This window comes from Abramis brama (assembly GCF_963993115.1).
Source record: "Abramis brama genome assembly, chromosome: 10".
In the NCBI taxonomy this organism is placed as follows: Eukaryota; Metazoa; Chordata; class Actinopteri; order Cypriniformes; family Leuciscidae; genus Abramis; species Abramis brama.
The window spans coordinates 8,809,485-8,833,390 of record NC_139972.1 but is presented as its reverse complement, the minus strand read 5'-3'; the positions used below and the strand labels follow the sequence as shown (position 1 = coordinate 8,833,390).

The 23,906-nt window shown below is 36.2% G+C and overlaps 1 protein-coding gene across 1 annotated transcript in view; it reads right to left on the bottom strand.

Annotated features, from left to right (window-relative positions):
- Positions 1 to 23,906, bottom strand: part of grm5b (glutamate receptor, metabotropic 5b) — a gene marked incomplete at its 5' end in the record, with an annotated part of 65,961 nt that overhangs the window by 35,311 nt on the left and 6,744 nt on the right. The window contains one exon of the mRNA XM_084127088.1: positions 495 to 744. Coding sequence (XP_083983214.1) covers positions 495 to 744 — 250 coding nt within the window. The remainder of the gene's footprint in view (positions 1 to 494; positions 745 to 23,906) is intronic.

The window sequence follows — 23,906 nt, the reverse complement described above, 5'->3', positions numbered from 1 at the left end:
CAGTGTTTTTGTCTGCATATGTAAATTGCGTGAGCTTATTTCATCCATTAGATCTAAAGATCTGAAAAAGCCCAAACATTTACCCGCCCATAGACCCTCCCCTCGAAGAAATCAGGACAGAAGTGGTCGAAAGTGGACAAAAGAGACGGATTAAAACACCAGGTGTAAACGGGAACGTGTCTCCCTGATCCGATCCGAAAAGCATCTTAACTCTTTCCCTGTAATTGACATAATTTTCCGGCTTTCCGTGTTTTCAATGTGATACAGTATTATTCAACTTCTGAAGGAGTGCTGAATCTCCGGATCAAAACACAGGCAAAAAGGAGCAGAATCAAGCGATATAAGCATTGCTTATGCACGTCGCACTCGTTACCAACATTCAAGTCTTGATAAAAACAGAATGCACGAAGAATGAATGTATGCATTACAAATTTAATCTCCAGTTGCAGGCCAAGTAAAATCGCACTCATTTCTCCATGTTTTTCCGCACTGACCTGCCGACCAATAGGAACTCTCCGACGAGGTTCTGGCGCCTCATGGCCATGAGGATGTTTCGTACGGTCATGCCCTCACAGAAACACGCCACCACGCGAGCCTTGGGAAGGTACTTGCGCAGTTTCGCCAGCAGACGGTCGAAGTTCTGCTCGCCGGCGTTACTCCAGATTTTATCCGAGTGAGCGATACAAATCCCTTCCTTTCCCGCCATCTCCTTAAACGCCTCCATCCCACTCTCACCATAGTTACCTAGAAAGAGGGAAAAAACAGAGATAGTTATGAATATATATTGTCAGAATGCACAGGTACTTCATTTACTAGCCATTTTTAATAAAAACAATTTCCCTTCAGCAAATTTCTTTTAGTCTAGAGACTAACTCAAACCTTGAAGAAAATTTAGGGAAAAAAATAGGAATCTTTTTCTTTTTTTTTTCATATTCTAGAGCAAATTTAATCTCCAAAGCATAGCAAACATACAAACACAGAACATTGTTTTACAGTGTGAAATACTGAAACTGTGATGTCAGACTACAGCTGTGTGGATTTACTGAAGTCTGCAGAGACAATATTGACTCTTCCAGTGTCTCTCCTGCTTTCTCTGATAGAGAACTTGAGGAAGGAGAGGTGTAAAAAATGGTAATTCATCTCACACACATAAAATACGCAAAAAACAACCACACACACACACATACACGCACTGCTATGTACACATAGATGAAGCTTTGGTCAGGTTTTGATGTGGCGGCTCTGGTTATTGTGGGTACGTGTAAATTCTTGTAATTAGTCTCACAGTGAGAGTAGCAGACACGAACAGATGGCACACACACTCTCTCTCTCACACACACACACACGCACACACACATGCACACACACACTGTTGACAAACACACAATCAGTCTCTGTTCATAAAGAGGACAACAGCCTTCACTTCCTGTCAAAGATCATTGAACAGAGATCATTTTCTCAGTCATTGAAATGACGCACAACTAAACATTCGATTCAACTAATGATCTCTATTTTTCAAGGTCCCATAATATCCTTTAGGAATATAACAGAGAATTCGAAGCAGAGATAAAATATCTGTAACTGAAGTAATGACCCACAGGAAAACGGTTTTGAAATTAAGTGAAAATTAAATGAAATAAATAATATAATACCACAAAAAATATGGACTGACAATTTCCAATGTTTTCAGATGTGATACTTTACAGTAAATTAATAGGACTTCTCAATATATAAAATATAAAAATAAAATAAAGTAAAATATCTGGAAACATTGGAAATTGTCAGTCCATGTGATACTTTTAGAAAATGAACAGGAATCCTCGATAAATATAATAAAATAAAATAAATAAAAATGTATTATTAAAAAAAATAGAATAGAATAAAAAATAAGATAAAATTAAATTAAATATCTGGAAACATTGGAAATTGTCAGTCCATGTGATACTTTACAATAAATTAATAGGACTCCTTGATGAGTAATATATATATATATATATATATATATATATATAAAATAAAACAAAATATGGAATGACAATTTCCAATGTTGTCAGATGTGATACTTTACAGTAAATGAATAGGACTCCTCGATAAAAAAAATAAAAAAATCTAAAATAAGTAAAATAGAATATAAAAATGTTATGTTAATTGTTACCTTAAATTTGAGAAATTACACATGAATTTAGCACAGAAAAAAAAAAATACATTCCATATTGCCTGAAACATTCCACCAGCGATTTACATTCTAAAATTCCTTAAGAGAAATAAAAAAAGACACAAAATTAAAGCACAGAGTCATTAAATGAATATGATTAGCATTGCTCAGGTCATTTAGTTTTGATGAGAAATTATCTGTATTTTGATCGCATACTTTAGTATCTTGACAAACCCAAGCAGTTTGAGACACTGTTGAGTTTTCTAGAGACACATATCTTAGTCTTTTTCTTCAAAAAAAATCAAGTCTTGCATGCAGTGCAGGAGAAATGATAGAGATCTCATTAGTGATTTCCAAAGGGAATGGACGGATAAATACAGAAAACGCACACACACACACACACACACACACACACAAACAGCTCCACCTCAAAGTGCTGCACTCGCCCGGCTGGAGTGTGAATAAATATTACAGCAGAAAATCGAACATCTGAACGTCAAACGCTGCCCTTTCCAAGCAGTGCAGGAAAACATCAGATTTCAGAGAGCATGCGTGTTGGGAGAAGAGTGTGTTCTGGGAACAGTTGTGTATCTGAGTGAGTGTTGACATGGATGTGCTGTAGTGTGTTTCTCTGTAATTACCACAGACACACTGGAGCTGAAGAGAGATGCTATCAGGTCTCTCTCTCTCTCTCTCTCTCTCTCTCTCTCTCTCTCTCTCTCTCTCTCTCTCTGGCTGCACTCCAGCAATCTGGACTTAATCGTTGCGATAGGTGAAGGAATGTGTAGGCCTTCATTCATGATTCTGGCCTCAAAGAGGACTTATTTTACATGTTCATTTTTATTTAGAGTGTAATGTTGTTGTTTGAGCATTATAAAAAGGTCTGCATCTCTCCAGCGGGAGTTATTCTCTATATCAGTGTCACTGGCTGCATTTCCATTACCCTTCAAATTGCAAAAATTGAAATTGCGAATTGAAAATATGCCCAATGGAAACACATCAATTTCGCAAAAACTCCCATATATCGCAAAAAAAGTTTTTACGCTCGCATGAGGTGGATTTTCAGGCAGTTAAAAAAAGGAATATTTAGCAAAATTGCAATAGACACATTTTTGCCGCATTTATAGGTCATCTGACGTAGATGACAAGGTATGTTTGGACAGAAGACGAGACAGAGTTCTTTATTAAACTCATAAAAGACAAAAGTATTATGGCAATACTGGACTCTAAATAACAAAGAAATGCCACAATCAAGACCTTAAAGCAGACAGAAGGAAGAAACACCTCATATGTGCTGCTCACAAGTATAAGGGGCTTTCCTTGTCATTAATACTTGTATAAAACGGCTACATACTGTATAATTCGATTAAAAATAATGGCTAGTGTGATGGCTGCGATAACTGTGATATATTGTCCCAGAAATAATTGGGATAAACAATATTATTGCCATTTTAAGACCATTTTATAACATATAATATAACCATAATATAACAGCATAATAATGCAAGTAGGCCTACACACTTTCAAATGACAGCAATCATCCTTTAGATCATGGAAATAAAGTGTCAAAAAATTAAATATCCTAAATAAAAAAAAATTGAATAGATAGTAAATAAACATTTTCTAAAAAATAAAATAATAAAAAAAGCACTTGCAAAAGCATAAAAGGCACTTATTGAAATGTTCCATTTACAGATTTTTCCCTGGCTTTCTTTTCTCTGTAAAGTAAAGGTGCTTTAAATTGCTGAAAACACAAACCCTGCTTAGCAGTCAGATGTCCGTATGAACACAGGCACAGATGCCTCAACAGGCCTTATCTGCTGCTAAAACTATTTACGCCGTGACGTTTATATTTGCACCAGAACAGTGGATTGCAGCTTTGAAATCAAGTGCATTTGAACTGTCTGTAGTTGTCAGGAAAACACTATAACGGCCCAAAGACGCCATCTTTCACCTGTCGATGACCGCTCTGTGTATGAATAAAACTATCCATCATGAAGGAACTGCCCGAGCCCCGCTTTTGCCTCTGACACGGAGAACAGACTAGATGACAGCACGATAGGCAAAATGTTGGTGACATTCATTATCATGTAAACATAATGGGCGATATATTGCGTCACCAAAAATGATTGAAGTCATGTACATATATTGTGCGACAAGTCGATATATTGATTATTGCGACAGGCCTAGCTGTGATATACATAAAACTACCAACATCCGTCGGCATGATTTTTTAATTGACGAGAGGAAAAAATTATGTTTTAGCCACATAACACTGTTTAATGGAAACACCGTCATTTCACAATAGTTTTTTATCGACATTTAGAAAATGTCGCAAAGGTTTTGCGCAAATCTGTAATGGAAACGCGGCTAGTGTTTCTGAACTCCCTGAATCGCCTCCATTGTAGTCTTGAGTTTCTTCCACGAGTGAACGTCACAATATTCCTCATTTAAATAATTCCTGCATTGTTTCCTTCTGTTGTTGCTGAGCATATTTTTGTTCATCGTCATGGTTACTCATTGTTTCACTGATTTCTCACACCTGATCCTTGTTTTGTTTATTGAGTTCATTACGACGTCTGTGTCTGAAATCGACCCCTATACCACTAGATAAGGCATTATTTGAGGGAACAGCTATTTGTTTTGGTGTCCGAAACCATAGTGGATGTCATCGAGTGCACTCAATTACACAATGCAACGCAATAATGAGTGTACAACCGATGTACGCGCAACGGCTAGAGACACTAATAATGCACTATGAGAGTCGTGAGCCTAATTAACTCCAGCATCTGATCAGAATATCAATTATCCATCCAATCATTTTCCAAACCGCTGGTCCAGTGTGGCTACAGCGTAATATCATACATTATTAAATTGTTTAATTAAGGGTTATACATAGTTTCCAATGACAGAGTTGAAGATAAATATTTTCATTACTACCAGAGCTGCCAGTTCGCTAAATTTATTAAACAGCAAGCACAAACTATGCAAAAGCGGCGCGCTCAGTGTCCGAATTCACACACTCGTTTTCATTCACTCCCTCAAGAGGACTATATTATTGAACTAATGTAGGGAATAGTGAATGAGGGAATAGGGGGCGATTTCGAACATAGCCCTTGTGTGTGTGTGTATATATATATATATATATATATATATATATATATATATATATATATATATATTTCATTGTCTACTGTTGGCTGTGCTTTAGCACACTGTTTAATTACTCTCTTTCTTTAATTTAATGAAGTTTACGCTGCTATCAGATCAGTTTTGCCTCTCGACGTCTTCCCTTATGACTTGATGTTAAAAACAACATCTCATAACAAACTCCTCCGTGACTAATTTCTTCACAAGAGAACGTTCTGTGACTGTTTTCTGAAAGATGGCACCAACTAAAATAAAATACAAATAAATAAATAACTGAAAGATGTCACCAACTATAGCTGAAAGTTAACCGCAGCTGTTAATCTAATTTCACATGCAACGAGATTAGCCAATCACAACAACAGAGCTCATTTGCATATAGAAAGCACAGTAGCAAAATCCACTTCAATTCTGATGCTCAGAGATAAAATGATCATGAAAAAGTGCAACTGACATTAAAGTGGAGTTCCGGGTGAAAAACTGTAAAATATAAACGCCCTAAAAGCTGTCCTGCTGCTCGTGTACAAGAGAGTGAGACAGATGCAGTTATCTGTGAAAGGTCTTTCTCATCCCATTACATTACTGTGAAGTATTTGCACTAAATCAAGTGGAGTATCCAACGGCATCAGATGATCAAAATCCCCCGCCGCGCCACACTGTCTGAAAAACGTCCCGTGGTGATATCATCTGAAATACATCTCTTAAAACGCATTTCCCCTCTCTTTACCACTATCATTTTTTATGATTTACCCATGTTTTACATCAAAATCCTACAAGCGTTTGTGGTTTGTGAGGAACTAGTGCTGATACCTCAACATGAGCAGATGGCACATACATGTCCGTCTCCACAGGACACACACACACATACACACACACACACACACATGTACAGGTATAGTCTCTCCTCACTACGTTACTGTACATATCCTACTCTGTGATTATGCTAATGCTATTCAATCTGTATTACATCATAATCACATAACCCCTCCTCTCCTCTAAGTCTGTGCTACAGTCGGGTTCATTCTCCATAAGGAAATTGATTTTGAACGCTAACTTATAAACCTTTAAAGACAGCCCTACTGTGAGCAATGAGGTTGTTAATCGATGTTTCTGCTGCATTATTACAGCTTAGTTTTTAAAATAATCGTGTGTAACAAAGGAATTCCTGGTGAAAAACTACATTACCCATGATGCTGTGCAGAAAATTACACCAATCAGATGTAATAAAAAGCAACACACGCCAAAATAACTCATTAGCTCCGCCCACTTCCATGAAGCAGCGAATGACGTGATCTAATCGCTCAAAATACTGAAATGTTTGTATAGCATATGCACATTTTGCAATAAACCTATTGTTTTTATACATATACTCAACATTCGTGAATGAGTAGTTTTATATTCCTCCATCGTTTTTAATTCGATTATGCTACAGTATTTGCAATGCTTCATGGGTTTGTAGTTCTTTCCATCACTAAAGCCGTTAAGTTCACAGTCTCATCATACATTTGTCGGATTTTTAAAAACTTTTTTGCTTCAAATCAAAGTGTGTAGTGTTATGATTCACTTCGAAGCTGGCTTATCATTCTCTAATGAAGACTATTTGAAAATCCCTATGGGAAAAATTATGAAAAAAATACTTCAGCGCTGCTGAAAAAGGGGGCGGGCACTAATGCACTCTATTGGCTGGCTTAAGTGATTGACAGGTAGAGGGGAATCCATCAGCCAATAGTTTGCTCTGGTTTGCTCGCAACATTTTCAAGCAATATATGGGATTATATAATACAGTGAGGAAAATAAGTATTTGAACACCCTGCTATTTTGCAAGTTCTCCCACTTGGAAATCATGGAGGGGTCTGAAATTGTCATCGTAGGTGCATGTCCACTGTGAGAGACATAATCTAAAAAAAAAAATCCAGAAATCACAATATATGATTTTTTTACTATTTATTTGTATGATACAGCTGCAAATAAGTATTTGAACACCTGTCTATCAGCTAGAATTCTGACCCTCAAAGACCTGTTAGTCTGCCTTTAAAATGTCCACCTCCACTCCATTTATTATCCTAAATTAGATGCACCTGTTTGAGGTCGTTAGCTGCATAAAGACACCTGTCCACCCCATACAATCAGTAAGAATCGAACTACTAACATGGCCAAGACCAAAGAGCTGTCCAAAGACACTAGAGACCAAATTGTACACCTCCACAAGGCTGGAAAGGGCTACGGGGAAATTGCCAAGCAGCTTGGTGAAAAAAGGTCCACTGTTGGAGCAATCATTAGAAAATGGAAGAAGCTAAACATGACTGTCAATCTCCCTCGGACTGGGGCTCCATGCAAGATCTCACCTTGTGGGGTCTCAATGATCCTAAGAAAGGTGAGAAATCAGCCCAGAACTACACGGGAGGAGCTGGTCAATGACCTGAAAAGAGCTGGGACCACCGTTTCCAAGGTTACTGTTGGTAATACACTAAGATGTCATGGTTTGAAATGGAAGGTTCCCCTGCTTAAACCAGCACATGTCAAGGCCCGTCTTAAGTTTGCCAATGACCATTTGGATGATCCAGAGGAGTCATGGGAGAAAGTCATGTGGTCAGATGAGACCAAAATAGAACTTTTTGGTCATAATCCCACTAAATGTGTTTGGAGGAAGAAGAATGATGAGTACCATCCCAAGATCACCATCCCTACTGTGAAGCATGGGGGTGGTAGCATCATGCTTTGGGGGTGTTTTTCTGCACATGGGACAGGGCGACTGCACTGTATTAAGGAGAGGATGACCGGTGCCATGTATTGCGAGATTTTGGGGAACAACCTCCTTCCCTCAGTTAGAGCATTGAAGATGGGTCGAGGCTGGGTCTTCCAACATGACAATGACCCGAAGCACACAGCCAGGATAACCAAGGAGTGGCTCTGTAAGAAGCATATCAAGGTTCTGGCGTGGCCTAGCCAGTCTCCAGACCTAAACCCAATAGAGAATCTTTGGAGGGCGCTCAAACTCCGTGTTTCTCAGTGACAGCCCAGAAACCTGACTGATCTAGAGAAGATCTGTGTGGAGGAGTGGGCCAAAATCCCTCCTGCAGTGTGTGCAAACCTGGTGAAAAACTACAGGAAACGTTTGACCTCTGTAATTGCAAACAAAGGCTACTGTACCAAATATTAACATTGATTTTCTCAGGTGTTCAAATACTTATTTGCAGCTGTATCATACAAATAAATAGTTAAAAAATCATACATTGTGATTTCTGGATTTTTTTTTTTAGATTATGTCTCTCACAGTGGACATGCACCTACGATGACAATTTCAGACCCCTCCATGATTTCTAAGTGGGAGAACTTGCAAAATAGCAGGGTGTTCAAATACTTATTTTCCTCACTGTATATCCATAGGGATTTTTAAAGAATTTAAAGTCTTCAGCCAAACGAACCAGCTCAGAATGAATCACAATATTACAAAACTGATTCAAACCAATCTGTATATCTTCATCTATATTAATAGCAGAGAGAAAGCTTGCACAGCAGATAGAGGAGGAAAATCCTACACATTTCATTTACATGCCAAATGATCCAAACAGCGAGCAACAAAAAGCTAAACATTTTCTGGTTGCCCTAAATGGGAAACCCTAAAATGTATATGTTTCTGCATTATTGTAAGTTATTTTAAGTGCACACAGACACACACACACACACACACACACACACACACACACACAAACACACACACAAACAATCAAGTTCACATACAGTATACTATTATTAAAAGTTTGGGGTCAGTACGATTTTCTTTTTTAAAGAAATGAATATTTTGATTCAGCAGGGAGACATTAAAATGATCAAAAATACTTTTATAATGACATTTATAATGTTACAAAATATTTAGTTGTTATAAAGTGTGTGTGTGTGTGTGTGTGGACACGCAGCTGATGTTCAGGGGATCGGGGATAGTCCAATCATATTTACACTACGGATCGTTTCAAAGCAGCTTCACTGTGAGAAACATGAAAATAACAGTGTTGATTTTGATCAATTATGAAGCAAAATGTCTAGTCTCATGAATCCCAAACGCTTGACTACCGATCGACATCTGGCACACACTGCAGTTTATTCTGGCCAAAAACACTTAGACAGCAATAAACTGACGTGAAAATGACCCAACCTGACCCGAACGTGCAGATGAAACTGAAATCACATTTAATTCTGTTCAAAAGTGTCTTCTGCTCAACAAGGCTGCGTTTATTTGATCAAAAACACAGTAAAAACAGTGAAATATATATTACAAATATATGGTCAAATGTAAATTATTCCAGTGATCAAAGCTGAATTTTCAGCATCATTACTCCAGTCTTTAGTCACATGATCCTTCAGAAATCAGAATAATATGATGAAATTATAATTATTATCAGTGTTGAAAACAGTTGAAACTGTGATACATTTCATTTTTCAAGAATCTTTGATGAATGTAAAGCTGTAAAGAACAGCATTTATTTTATATAGTTTTTTTTTTTAAAGAAATAGTTAATTTAAATAATATATAATAATAAAATCATTTTAAATAAACATTATAAATATCATTAGTCACTTTTGATCAATTTAATGCATCCTTGCTGAAATAAAGTATTAATTTTATTTTTATAAAAAAACAAAACAACAATTGTTAAAACATCTGACCCCAAACTTTTGAACGTAGTGTATGTCATTATTTGTGGTTCCAAACCTGTACGTCTTTCTTTCTTTCGAGATTTTGAAAAGTGTCTCGACATGTGTTTTTTGTCCATAAAATTAAAGCCAATGGACTCCAAATGTTCTGCAAAACGTTTTCTTTGGTGATCCTCATGCTTGGAACAACAAGGTGAGAAAATCAGGACTGGATTTTTATTTTTGCATGAACAAAGTGTTTCAAACTAAACTCATGAATATTTTTCCAAGATCTGATGCCATAAACTTCACAAACTTCATCAAATTAGCACATGCTCCTCAGAAGAGCTCACTGTTCAGAGGAGGGTTACGTTTAAAACCGTTGCTAATTAATTCCTCAAAGGGACGAATATGCAAATGAAGACAAGCCATATCAACCAGAACGCAATCAAAACACTGTTTCCATTAAAAAGACACTGTGACATCTTAGAAAAACACAAGAATTGAAATCCTGCACTGAGAGAAATTGGTGTAGGATTTACTTTTTTCTCTCAGAAAATGCTAATAAATGTCACAAATTGCTACAAAAAAACAGCAAGTAACAAATTAGATGTGAAATTAGTACAACAACTATAATCATATTGTCTAGTGTATGCCAATGAGAAGAATGGGAAGAGACATTAACTGTTAGAGAGAAACCTTGTAACTCATTATCATGACTGTAGAGAGACAGAGAGAGGATGACAGGCACCTGAAGGACGACAGAAACAGAGAAACAGCTCGAATTAATGAAGGAAATTGAGAAAGAGAAATGCAGATTAAAATCAGGATACACTCACACACACACACACACACACACTCACTTATTCGCACACTCACACACGCGTGCGCATACACAAACACACACATGCACGCTCACACAAACACTAAAGCACACTCACACAAACACACACTCACGTGCGCACACACGTGCGCACACACACAAACACACACGTGCGCGCTCACACAAACACTAAAGCACTCACACAAACACACACTCACATGCGCACACGCGCGCGCACACACACACACACACACACACACACACACACAAGCACACAGACACGTGCACACACACACACACACACACAGAAACACTTATTCACACACACACTCACAGAGAAACACTCACTTATTCACACACACACACACACACACACACACATTCACACAAACACACTCAAACACAAACACACACACACACACACACACACACACACACACTCAAAGACAAATACTAACAGACACACACACACACACACACACACACACACACAAACACACACACTCAAACACTAACACTTACACACACACACACACACACACACACACACACACTCAAACACAAACACACACACACACTCAAACACAAACACAAACACTCACACACACACACAAACACTCACACACACAAACACTCAAACACAAACACACGCTAATTCACACACACACATCATTCACTCTCATCTGATCTCTTGAATTAAAGGGATGATTATTTAACAGCAATGAAAAGCTGTTCTTTCATCAGAGCAGAGAAGTGACTCTGATTAATCCCACACAGAAGTGAACTCGTCCACTTGCTCTGACCACAGAACAGCAGTTGAAGGAACACGAGAGAGAGACTGGGCAGATTTCCAGTTCGATCTGAGTGAGTGTAGCTCAGGTCAGTGCGACCGCAGACGACTGTGATCTCAATAACACACAGCATTCCCTCATATCCTAATAAACTCAAAACCAAACAACAAGCATCCGGAGCGCATGGAAAACTGATCCGCGCTTATTATTTAGATTTGGTGTGACATCGTGGTTAATTACACAGAGAAGACGTGTTTTTATGTGTGTGTGAATCCTTTAGAGGACTTTAATGAGAAAAGTACACCCAAAAGTGAACTTTTTGTCATTGTTTATTTGCCGTCATGTTTTTCCACGCCTGAGTAACTTTCTTTCTTCAGTGGAACACAGAAGAAATGGCACTTTTGTCACGTAATCAAAGTAAATGTGGACGGACCAAAAAAAAAAAACGTCATTAAACTACTTACAGTTTTTTTTTTATTCGCTTTGGTACTATTTTCAGAAGTTAGGTGTACATTTTCCAAACTCTTAGTGCTAATATCACAACAGATCATCAAAAGTGCACTTTTTTCAAACATTTCATCATGTTTTCAATTGTGTTAGCACAATACACACAATCACAAAGTATCCTTTTCACAACACAAAATAAGTGTTTCGTCTACATAAATGTTTCATTCACAGTCACTGCCTTTCATAAAGCTCTTACTATCAAACTTTTGATTTGCATCTCTTCTTGTTCAGTTTAATACATGTGTCTATTATTTAATCCAACTGATCTTAAAGGTTAATCAATGAATCATTTGGGACACCTATAGATTTCTATAGAAATTGATTCTATATACAGTTTCTATAGAACTTGTTTGCAATTTCCGATATGGATAACCAAATGTAATGAATTCTTTTAAGTGATTTATAGATAATAACCACCATGATGTTCAAAGTGTGTGCACACGCATGTGTGTGTGTGTGTGTATGAGAGAAAGAGAGAGAGAGAGAGAGAGAGAGAGAGAGAGAGAGAGAGAGAGAGAGAGAGAGAGAGAGAGAGAGAGAGAGAGATACAGAGAAATTTGCCATTTGTGCAAATACTGTAAAGCAGAATAGAGTATAAGGGAGAGGAAACAGTCAATGACTGTAAAACATCAGATTGATCAGAGATGCATCAGTAGAAGGGAGACAGATGGCATAAAATACAGTATTTTACATTACAGTATGTATGCAATACTGTAAACAGATTACCATGGTAGAGACTGCCGAATTACTGTAACTCAACCTTCATCTGTAAAGGTCCACTACAGTATAGATTCAGTCAAATGGTATAGAGTGAAATCATTTACTGTATTGCAGCAAACTCTGTTAGGACAGAACCTCATGCACTTCATCACACCTTTTGATAACACACTGGATAGATACTATTACAAACATTATGGATTCAATTACTTCTAATGTGGCAACTGTATTACTGTAATTATTTCAGCAACAACGGTGATTTGAAACATGTATCTTGCATTGTTTGCTGTTGAATGAACTGATTGTTAAAAGTACTAAACTGAAAGAAGGTCATACTGTTGTGTTTCTGTGATTAAACCAAATGTTCTCATTACATATTACAATAATCGTGTGTTTGAAACAATGATTATGTGGACTGAAAAGTGTATAATTGTAATGAAAGCATGAGATCAGGTTTTGAAAGAATGACTAGCTGTGTTACAAGTGTGATCAGTTTGGATTTTTGTACTAAGAGTTTTGAAAATGTACACCTTACTTGTGAAAATAGTACCAAAGCGAATAAAAAAAACTGTAATATGTTTTACAAACCATGGGGCTTTGTGAAAAGTGTAAAGCTTAAAAGGAAGAACATACGTTATTTTCCAATAGTTTAACGAACCAGAGTCAATTATTCCGCTTATACTACGGTTACCACACCTCAAGACATTGTTCAGATGTTGTATTTCAAGATTTTTGACAGGTTTTTGTAACGCTTAAAACGCTCTTGTGTGTAGGACTAATTTCTTACGCATCTCATCCAACGCCGCCGTTTGCTGATTCCAAACGCCATTTTAGACCTCGTGACGGAGGCTTGAGACACTGACAGCAGAGTAATGCAGTTATTAATGCAGTTAAGAGAGAGAGAGAGAGAGAGAGAGAGAGAGAGAGAGAGAGAGAGAGAGAGCAGCATCTCTACTAATAGTGAAACTGTAAGTTTATCTGCTTCAAGAACAGCGCCGTTATTCCCTCACTAGTGAGAAACGTCGTAGCTTTTAAGTTGCTAAACTATTTTACTGATAAAATCTTCAGAGCAGTGATGACAACATGTTTATGTGCGAGTGTGTGTCTGTACAGGGTGGGAGAAAGAGAGTATGTGCTTTCTGTACATAATAAAACGTAATTTTGTGGCTAAAAAACATGGAAGTAATTTGTCATTTTAATTCTGTTGTTTACTATATTCATTGGTTCGGTCAGTGTCGTTGTGGGTTTTGGCTCTTTTGCTGTTGTCGGCTGTAAGGACCTTTGAAATAACTGGAATCATTTGGTGAAGTGATATAAAACTGTAATGCGGTCAAAACCTGCCTGATCTACTTTATCCATGCGTTTCCCTGAAAATAACTGCACAACTTAGAACGTTCGTCGACCAATCAGATTCAAGCACTCAACATCCCTGTAGTGTAAAAACTTCTATATGTAAATGACCTCTGATATAGTTTTATTCTTAAAATAGTTCTTGTTCTGCTCAATCATAAAAGTCTTGTTCACCTGTGAAGATTATCATGATGAACAAAACGTGTAAGAATCATAAACTTTTGTTGGTCACAGCTTATTTTCTGCAAACAACCAAAAGCCAATGGAAAAATCCTCTTGGGTTTTTGTGGAGGGAAATTTCTGGGTTGGCCAACAATAATACATCATCACTACAGGACTGTCTTTTCATGATCCTGAACAGTGATATGTAAATATGTGTGGTCCTACAGTATGCTAATGAGCTCAATGTTGTGATTATGTAACCATGGAGATTTCAGAACACTCATTTTTGCTGTTTTGCCCCAATGAATAGAGCTTTGCTGCTCTACACTCGCATCGGATTTACAAACATCAACCATAGAGAAACTACATCTGGTTTTATTTCATATTCTGCTGTTTTAATATTCAGCGGCCACTTCTCTTTCTACATGTTTGCTTTAAATGATTTTCTCTCCTCTGATTTGCTTGAATAAATAGCCGCCTTCCGTAAAACTGCTGATGTCAGGTGTGAAGACTCTAGCCTGTCCAATACCAAACCAAAGATTGAACTCAAACGACATGACAATTCAATCTAATATACTCTGCTTTCACTTCTTTTATAGAAAGAGGAACAATACATGTCTGCAGAGGAAACAGAGACATTGTGAAGGAGAATACAGCACCTGGAAACCAACATAAAATCAAAACTGACACTATTTACTTTCTAAAAAACAAGTTTTTTGGTAACACTTTAGTTTAGGCTCCAATTCTTACTATTAACTATAGTTGCTTATTAGCATGCATATTAGGATATTTATCAGTATTTATAAAGCACATATTAATGCATTATTCTGCATGATCATATTCTACATCCTTAATCCTACCCAATACCTAAACTTAACAACTATCTTACTAATTATTAATAAGCAGTAATTAGGTGTTTATTGAGGCAAAAATCATAGTTAATAGTGAGAATTGGACCCTAATATAAAGTTTGACCACTTTTTCTACTTAAAAATTTCACGTGTATCTCGATGTGTTTCTTCGTAAATATTAGTGAAGTTTACTAGCAATTTCTGAGTAAATTAAATGTGAAATTGAGAAATACAAAAGACTGAAATATTCTTTTTATTTGCAACTTCGGAAAATATATATTTTTCCCCAGTGTAATCCCTGATACTGTCAGGGATATTCAGTCATTTGCTCGTTGTTTTTGTTCATGTTTCCTGCCATCATTAGTTACTATGGCAATTCATCTGATCATCACACCTGTTAGTCTTTCAGTTTGTTATCAGTGTGTGTTTAAGTTCCTCGTTTCTCTGCCTTGATTGTCAGGTATTGTTATCACATGATGTTATGTTACCTGTGGATTAGCCTATATCTGAGTTTGTTTGATTAAACACTTTTATTTTTTAATTCATCTTCATCTGATCTTATTCTGTGGACCTTATTCACGGCAATCGTGACATAAAATATAAGTAATAGGTTGTTCCGCTGAAAGGCCATACGGGTATTGCTCAATGTTAATGAATAGTCAAGTAGCAATCGCTTTCACTGAATATCCGTCTTCACTTCATAATAAAACATATTATGAAGTTAATTGGGTTGCAGAGACGGAGACAATTTTACCACATGAATAAAGTTTTCATTTTATGGTTTCAGCATTTACAATCTCTCAGGGTCTTTGCATTGAACCTCTGAAAGCACGTGTAGCCACCGCCAGTGTTCAGCACCGGCCTCAGAAGATCAAGTGAGGGAAATTACTCATGGCTGAAATTACTGTTGGCTTGAGAAAGGATCAGTATGGACTGCCAAAAAATTACCACAAATGCTTATCTTTCATATGAACTGCAATTTACTATAATATAACACAAATAGAGATAAACAGTGATAATTAACTAAGAAATCTAGAAAAAAAGAATCACACATGAATTAAATAAACTACAAATTGACAAAAAAAAGAGTCTCCCCAATTTGAGCATATGGGAAATTACATATTTTAGTTTTTTTTATCAAGTAAAAACAAGTAGAAATACAACTACAATAATAATAAAAAACAATTACAGAAGCTTAAATGTTTTTAAAGAAAATAAACTGCACTTTACTTGCAGTTTAAAACAAAACAAAAACTTTTGCTATAAAGAGGTTTTAAAAAAGAAACAATTTCAGAAACATTAACGTCTGCCATTTACAAGGTCAACACCTTGTTAAACTAATGCTAACTGCAATGTCAAGCATAATTAACACATGATAATTTATTATAATCATGTCATGATGCAGGCAGTGTTTAAATTAGCCCAACATAACATGTTGTTAAATATTGTTTTTTTTTCAGCTGATGTCAACATTAGATTATATATATATGTTTATGATAAAGTGCTAAAAGGATGTTAATTGGCATACACGCATGTAAAGAGCTCTTCATTTCTAATCTCTAAAAATCTGTCCCTCACCTCAGTTCACTGCGATCTCACAAAGGTCTGTTATAATCGATGAAACTGTCTACACTGCACAATGAATCTCTTTGTAATGGCGATCTGAGCCGTATTTTTTGTTCTTCGCCAATATTGCGATTATATGTGCACGGGTATATTTGTGGCAATAGCCAACAATACATTGTATGGGTCAAATTTTTCTTTTAGGCCAAAAATCATAAGTATATTGAGTAAAGATCATGTTTCATGAAGATATTTTATACATTTCCTGCCATAAATATATAAAACATTTATTTTTGTGAGTGAATGCAGCACAATCGCCAACATAAATGGACAACTTTTATGTTTAACAGATTTTCTCAATGTTTTGATTTTTTTGCACCCTCAGATTCCAGATTTTCTAATAGATGTATCTCAGCCAAATATCGTCCTATCCTAACAAACCATACGTCAGTGGAAAGCTTATTTATTCCCACGTGACTGGTTTTGTGGTCCAAGGTCACATATGTTTTGTTCTTCGCCATTTCCACAAGGGTGCAGCACAAAGGATTTGACGCGTGAATCCATAACTTGTCTTGTAAAACTTTACTTTTTCGTTTTCAGGTTACATTTTAAGAGAAATATTATACACTTTATACATCCAAAAACAGGAATTCAATCCTTTTTACGGTCAAAAGACTGTCTAGCACCAACCCTTGCTTATTCTTCTTCAAATTATTACACGTACGCAGCACGTATAAACTAGTCAAATCTCGCGATACAATACAAATAACAGTTTATTAAAACATAATCACTCTTAATATAAGGAAACATTACAAAATTGTTAATGTAGTTATGGCTCTAACACTCTTATTTACATCATGTCTACACTTTGTTAAAAGCGGATTCGCGAGCGTGCAGAACAAAAACAAAAAGTGGATTCTGACTAACTTAAACACCTGTGATTGGCCATTGCGTTCAAGAGTTCAACAGATATGTCTGTGATTGGCTACATACGGACCTGGTCTGGATCACGAAGCAACGGTATGGCCACAGAGATCAGTATAGATGTTTCTGTACATGTCACAGTGCATCAGCAGGGTTAGGATGACGGTTAACAGCCCACAGCGGATCAGGGTGTGAGACGGCATATTCAGAAACACATTTCCTCAATGCCACGAGGGCTGGAGACGATCACTGATTCCTTTTCCATTTAAAAAGGAATAAACTGCAGCTAAAAATGTCTGTTCTGTTTGTGTGATGAGTATTCACAATAGGAAATCAAAAGTAACCCAATTTACTTTCTTAATAAATGTCGGCGCTCATATTGCGCATGATTCATCAGTGCACATTATTCCAAATACAAAAAAAAAATTGCTTTCTTGAAAATGCAATAAGTTTCTCTGATCTCTCAAAGTAATTTTCTGTTGATGTAATCAAGTACACATGGGTGTGCATTGTGCAAAACATGTAATCATAATACTTGTGGCTGTGCCAAATCCCAAGTTTTCATACAATTGTAAAAATACACACATTTAAATAATTATCAGCTTGTTTTCCATTCTGAGCTTTTTACCATACAAAACATGAGATAAAGGATTAAAATATATTTCTAAAGTTCCTAACAAGATGAAATGCAGGCCATTCTATCCTGTATCTCATGCATTGGATGGATCTGTTCAGACTACAGCCAGAATAAACCCATAACATCACAGCTGTCACCTGTGTGAATATAAAGAAGGAAGTGCTGCACGGAAAACAAAGACACATTTACACTAGAAAGGCTGTATGCTTGCAAGACTCCACCCCGTTTTGGCAGAAACGAAAAGTAGTGGTGAAAATAGCACGGCAACAGATCCATGACCCCCTGGAGATGCATGAAATATGAAATGCATATGAAACACACGCTAAGAAACACACCTTAGAAGCACAGCCTCTAAAATAAAGATCAGATCTGATAACCTGAAGGATTGAGTCAGTGTTGTTGGGTGAGCCGGTCGAGATGCTCACTCAAACAGAAAAAAGCACCAAAGATTCAATTTTTTAAACTTACAAATGGCTTGCTTATAGTTGTCTCTATTTTAATAAGTATTTAAAGCCCCTCTGTTGTGAAAATCAAGCTTTTAATGTTGTTTATATGTCTATGTGGTGTTTTTAATATACGTTAAGACAAACCATGTGTAAATTCATTAGTCGACACCATTGCTGAGTATTTTCTCCTTAAAACTGCAGTGAATCAAAGACAGTCTCAAAAACACGGTTTGAAATCGCTGGTGTTTCTGACGTCACAAACTACCTTGCAACCAATCAGATCAACGTGTGATCGTCAACCAGTGGATCTCTGAGCTGAGTGAGTGAGTGGAGGCGGGGCTCATTTGCATATTCATAGAGCCGTGTATAATTAATGAAGCAAGGGTGTAGAGTTACATTCAAGATATTTTAAGGCATGAAGGCATTTTTTTCAAGGACATTTTTTTTAAATATATAATTTTGGTGATCAAAGATGAGTTTTAAGGGATGAAATGATTGACTACAGGGGGACTTTATTGTCAAAACTACATACTTCACCCGCCATGTCGTAATAACAGTAACTATTCTGACTTGTAAAAAGCATTCACGTGATCTTAGAACTCGTAATTAAAACTTTAAACTCTTAATTTAGAGAATCTTAGGCTATAAATCCGACTCTGAGGACATGAACAGCTCCAAGTACAGTGTCACATGTTGTCATCTCTTATTTGTGATAATTATGGCATGGCGTGAAAATAAACACACAAAATAAAAATTAAATAAAATGAGGCAGTGCAACTAAACGAGGCAGGACTGTGTGTTCTTGAGTGTCACTGTGTCCTTTTGAGCCGAAGTCTGTTATGCAGCATGTGTGTGTGTGTCGCTGAGAAAAGGTTGTGAGATTGTTGTTGCTGGTAAAGGTTGTTGTGGCTTGTTAAGGGCACAGTCTGTGTCTCGTTAAACCAGTTGTGTTCCCGCGCTCATCGCAAACGCAAGCCCGCTTTTATTCGTCTCTCTCTCTCGCTCACTCCGTCCACCCACGCAACTCACAGTTTACAATTCAAATGAAAAGGGCCGAGAGTGAAAGAAGGTAGAGAGGTTGCCATGGAGAACATGCCGGTTTGTCATTAATAATCATTCAAAATATTCTCATTCACCCTGAAGTCTGAGAAACAAAGAGACGCGCCTCTCCGACAGGACCTGCGATATCCAGCGCATAAGCAAGTGCTTGCAGGTGTGTGTGTGTGTGTGTGAGAGAGCACTTTCTCCCAGATGCAAGGAAGCAAGTGAAGGGATCAAGAGAAAAGAAACCGATCCAGACAAGACGAGTCTAACCTTGCTTCGGAGGATTTCATAACAGCTGGGTTATCTTCAGCACAGTTGAAGGATGCAGAATAGCTGGAATAATGGCAGTGCGCTCTTACAGAGAAAGGTTCAGCGCGGCTCTTGACTCAATTGTTAAGAGCCCTTTATGCCAAAAAGGTTCTACATAAGGAGAAATGTCTTAAAAGATTGCATAATACTTTCATATGTAATGGATTACTTCATTTTTTTCCTATTGATAAAGTATGTTTACAAGCGGTTTAATTCATAAAATTTAATTAAAATTAAAAATCTCAACAAGGGAAGTTTGGGTCATTTTTGTCTATAGAAAATGTATATATTTTATATAAAAGTTATATTTTGAATAAAACAAAGTTATTTTAGCATTTTAACATTATTGTAATGACTATTAGGCTCATTTCACTCCTAAAATGACATTAGCATAATGTAAAAAAAATTATATATATATAAATGTAAATTAAAAAGATATGTAGTATATATACAGTATATATATATATATATACAGTGCAATGCATAAGTGAATACACCCATGCTAAAGTTGACTAAAAAGAGGAATAAAAAATCATATTTTGGAAATTGAACTTAATGCCTTAATTTAAAAAATTAGGAAAAATCCAACCTTTAAGGACACCAATTTTCTTTGTGAATGAATAATGTATCGTAAATAAATAAATGTTCTTCCTTAAAATACATGGTGCATAAGTGAGTACACCCCTATGTTAAATTCCCATAGAGGCAGGCAGATTTATATTTTTAAGTATTTTTTTATTATTAATTTTTAGGATACTATTCATCCTGATAAAGTTCCCTTGGCCTTTGGAATTAAAATAGCCCCACATCATCACATAGCCTTCACCATACCTAGAGACTGGCATGGTTTTATTTCAGTTAGCCTAATAGCTGGTTTGATTTGCATTGAGAGATGATCTTATGGAAAGTACCCCATGCCAATCTCTAGGTATGGTGAAGGCTATGTGATGATGTGGGGCTATTTTAATTCCAAAGGCCAAGGGAACTTTATCAGGATGCATAGTATCCTAAATTTTTTTTTTTTAAAAATACTTACAAATAAAAATCTGCCTGCCTCTATGGGAATTTAACATAGGGGTGTCCAGACTTATGCACCCTGTATTTTAAGGAAGAACATTTATTTATTTACGATACATTATTCATTCACAAAGAAAATTGGTGTCCTTAAAGGTTGGATTTTTCCTAATTTTTTCTTTTTAGTCAACTTTAGCATGGGTGTATTCACTTATGCATTGCACTGTATATAAATATATATATATATATATGCATTTTGATAAGAATTTAGGGGGAAATATATAAGGAGAAATGTCTTAAAGATTGCATAATACTTTCATATTTAATGGATTATTTATATTTTTTCTACTGATAAAGTATTTACAAGCACTTTCATTTGTAAAATGTAAAATTGAATTCAAATTAAAAATGTATTTATTTATTTTTATTAATCTGCTAAAACTAAATCCCTAAAATGACGGGAACCTCCGGGAAAGGTTCTATATGATGCGCCTGACAGAACCCCATATAGTTCTATATAGAACCTTTTCAATATAGAAAAGTGTATCTAATAATTATATCAGTTTCTTTTGATTTTAACATGATCACATGCAATTGCTGCAACACACCGGTTACAGAAACAAGCTAAGAAACATCATAAAAGATTACAGACAGAAAAAACTGATGTTACTTTAATAATCAGATGCTTTTTGTATGTAACAAGTAACATTACTGTTACATTTAGAATTTTTATTTCTATTTATAGTATGTACTTAAATAAGATGTTATACACTTATAGTATACACTCAATATAAAAATAATATATTAAACAGTTATAAATAGTAAAATAATATGTACTGACGAAAACGTCTCCCAATTTCAAAAACCTAGTCACATAAGCCAAAAAGAATAAGACAAAATTTGACCTGAGACTCGTGTGTTTTCATCTCTCGGTAAAGATGCAATGCTGCATGACAGTTCAAATAAGCTGTTGTAAACTCTCCTCAATACCGAGTTATGAGTAAAAGAGAGGGGGAGAATATTCATTATTTGCATGAGCACATCTTAATATTCATGTCACAAGATTCTTATTCACTACTTACAACTAGGGATGGGACGATTACCGGTTTCACGATAAACCACGATAAAATGTACTGACGGTTAGTAATATCGTTTAAAATTTAATTATCATTAAAACCGTGTTTGATTATCGTGATTTTATATCCTGTTCAGCCAGCAACAGTCTGACGCAGCGGCAGCGCGCAATGTTATTTTTTATTCAAGAAGGAATTGCGGAAGGCAGTGACCGTGCTCGGGAGATTTTTCAGCCTTTTAAAATAATCAATTCTGAGGTGTGGTCATATTTTGGCTTTAACAAAAGTCCTGAGGGAAACTTAATCGAGGATGGTCACCATGTCAGCAGAACATGCACAAGAAGTCGCTGCAATAGGGGGGGAAACTTCAGATCTGCCGAGTCGTCTTGTGTGACCATCACCGACTGTTGTATAGCGAATGCAAGGCAAGTTAACTTTGACCTTAATACCAAAACTACGTCTGGGCAATAATTGGGCATAAAATGTTGTTTTAAGTTGAATTATTTTATATCAATCACTTGAAATAGCCTAAACGTGAAGCTTCCGCAAAGAAAAGTTCGCAGCAGGCTTAGCCAAAGACAAATAATAAACAAGTTCAAACAAGACTATTAAGAGTGACATTTAAGGGATAATAATTTATTCATTATACACGTTTTACCACATAATTACGGGGACATTGAATTGAGATAAATGTTTTAAATCTTATCTGTTTATAAATCCATTATTACAGCGTACAAAACAATCGTTCAGACAAAATGATCACAACAATATTATCAAACTCTGTAAACAATAAATCAACTCTGATTTAATTTTCAATACAATTAAAAACGGAGACGCAAGACGGCAAGTTGTAGCCTATTTGAATGAAACGAGAAAGCGCGTCCGTTGTGATACATGTTGTAACGTCTGTCAGAGAGTTTGAAGTCTGCCCAGATGAAGAATACATGACAGTGCAAATGAACTGGTAGTTCAACGAGACTTTTATAGATGTTTTCTCTCAGTTAAGCACACTCTTCATACATGTCGAAGAGCGAATGTTAAAAGGGAAAAGAAAACACTCTAAAACACGCGACAAATCAAAGGGGAAGTAAACACATTATAATAAAACAACGGTCAGCAGTAGAGCGGTCATCTTCCTCTTTGCGCGAGCATTCTCACTCTCAATGTGCGTGCGCGCTCACATAAAAACAGCATGCAATAACGTACGCCATAGAAGAAGTTATCTTAAAGGCACATACAAATTCATGTCATGAACACTACTTAACACTAGGTGGCCGTTACAATGGATGTGCGCTGTGTTATAATGCGTTGCTATTGACAACCGTCATTATAAGGAAGGAAATGCCTTAAAAAGTGTATAGAGCTGCTTGTTTTAGTTGTTGTTTGTTGATTTTCAAATATAAAACATGTAAAAATGTCTTAAGTGTGAGCATCAACTCTTTTTAAACACTTTCATCTCGTTTTAACAAAACCGTGATATTATTGATAATCGTGATAATTTTGGTCACTATAATCGTGATATTAAATTTCCATACCGTCCCATCCCTACTTACAACCAAACACACAAATAAAATAACACATTATATCCATAACCAGTTACAAATGCAGAAAGATAAACTAATTATTATCAAAAAATGATGTTAGCTAACTGCATGATTTGTATTATTAAATGTTGTATTATTGGACACAGTCACTGATAACACATCACTCGAAATTATAATGTAGAAAAATGCTTTTTCTGTAAAGCTGCTGTGAAACGAT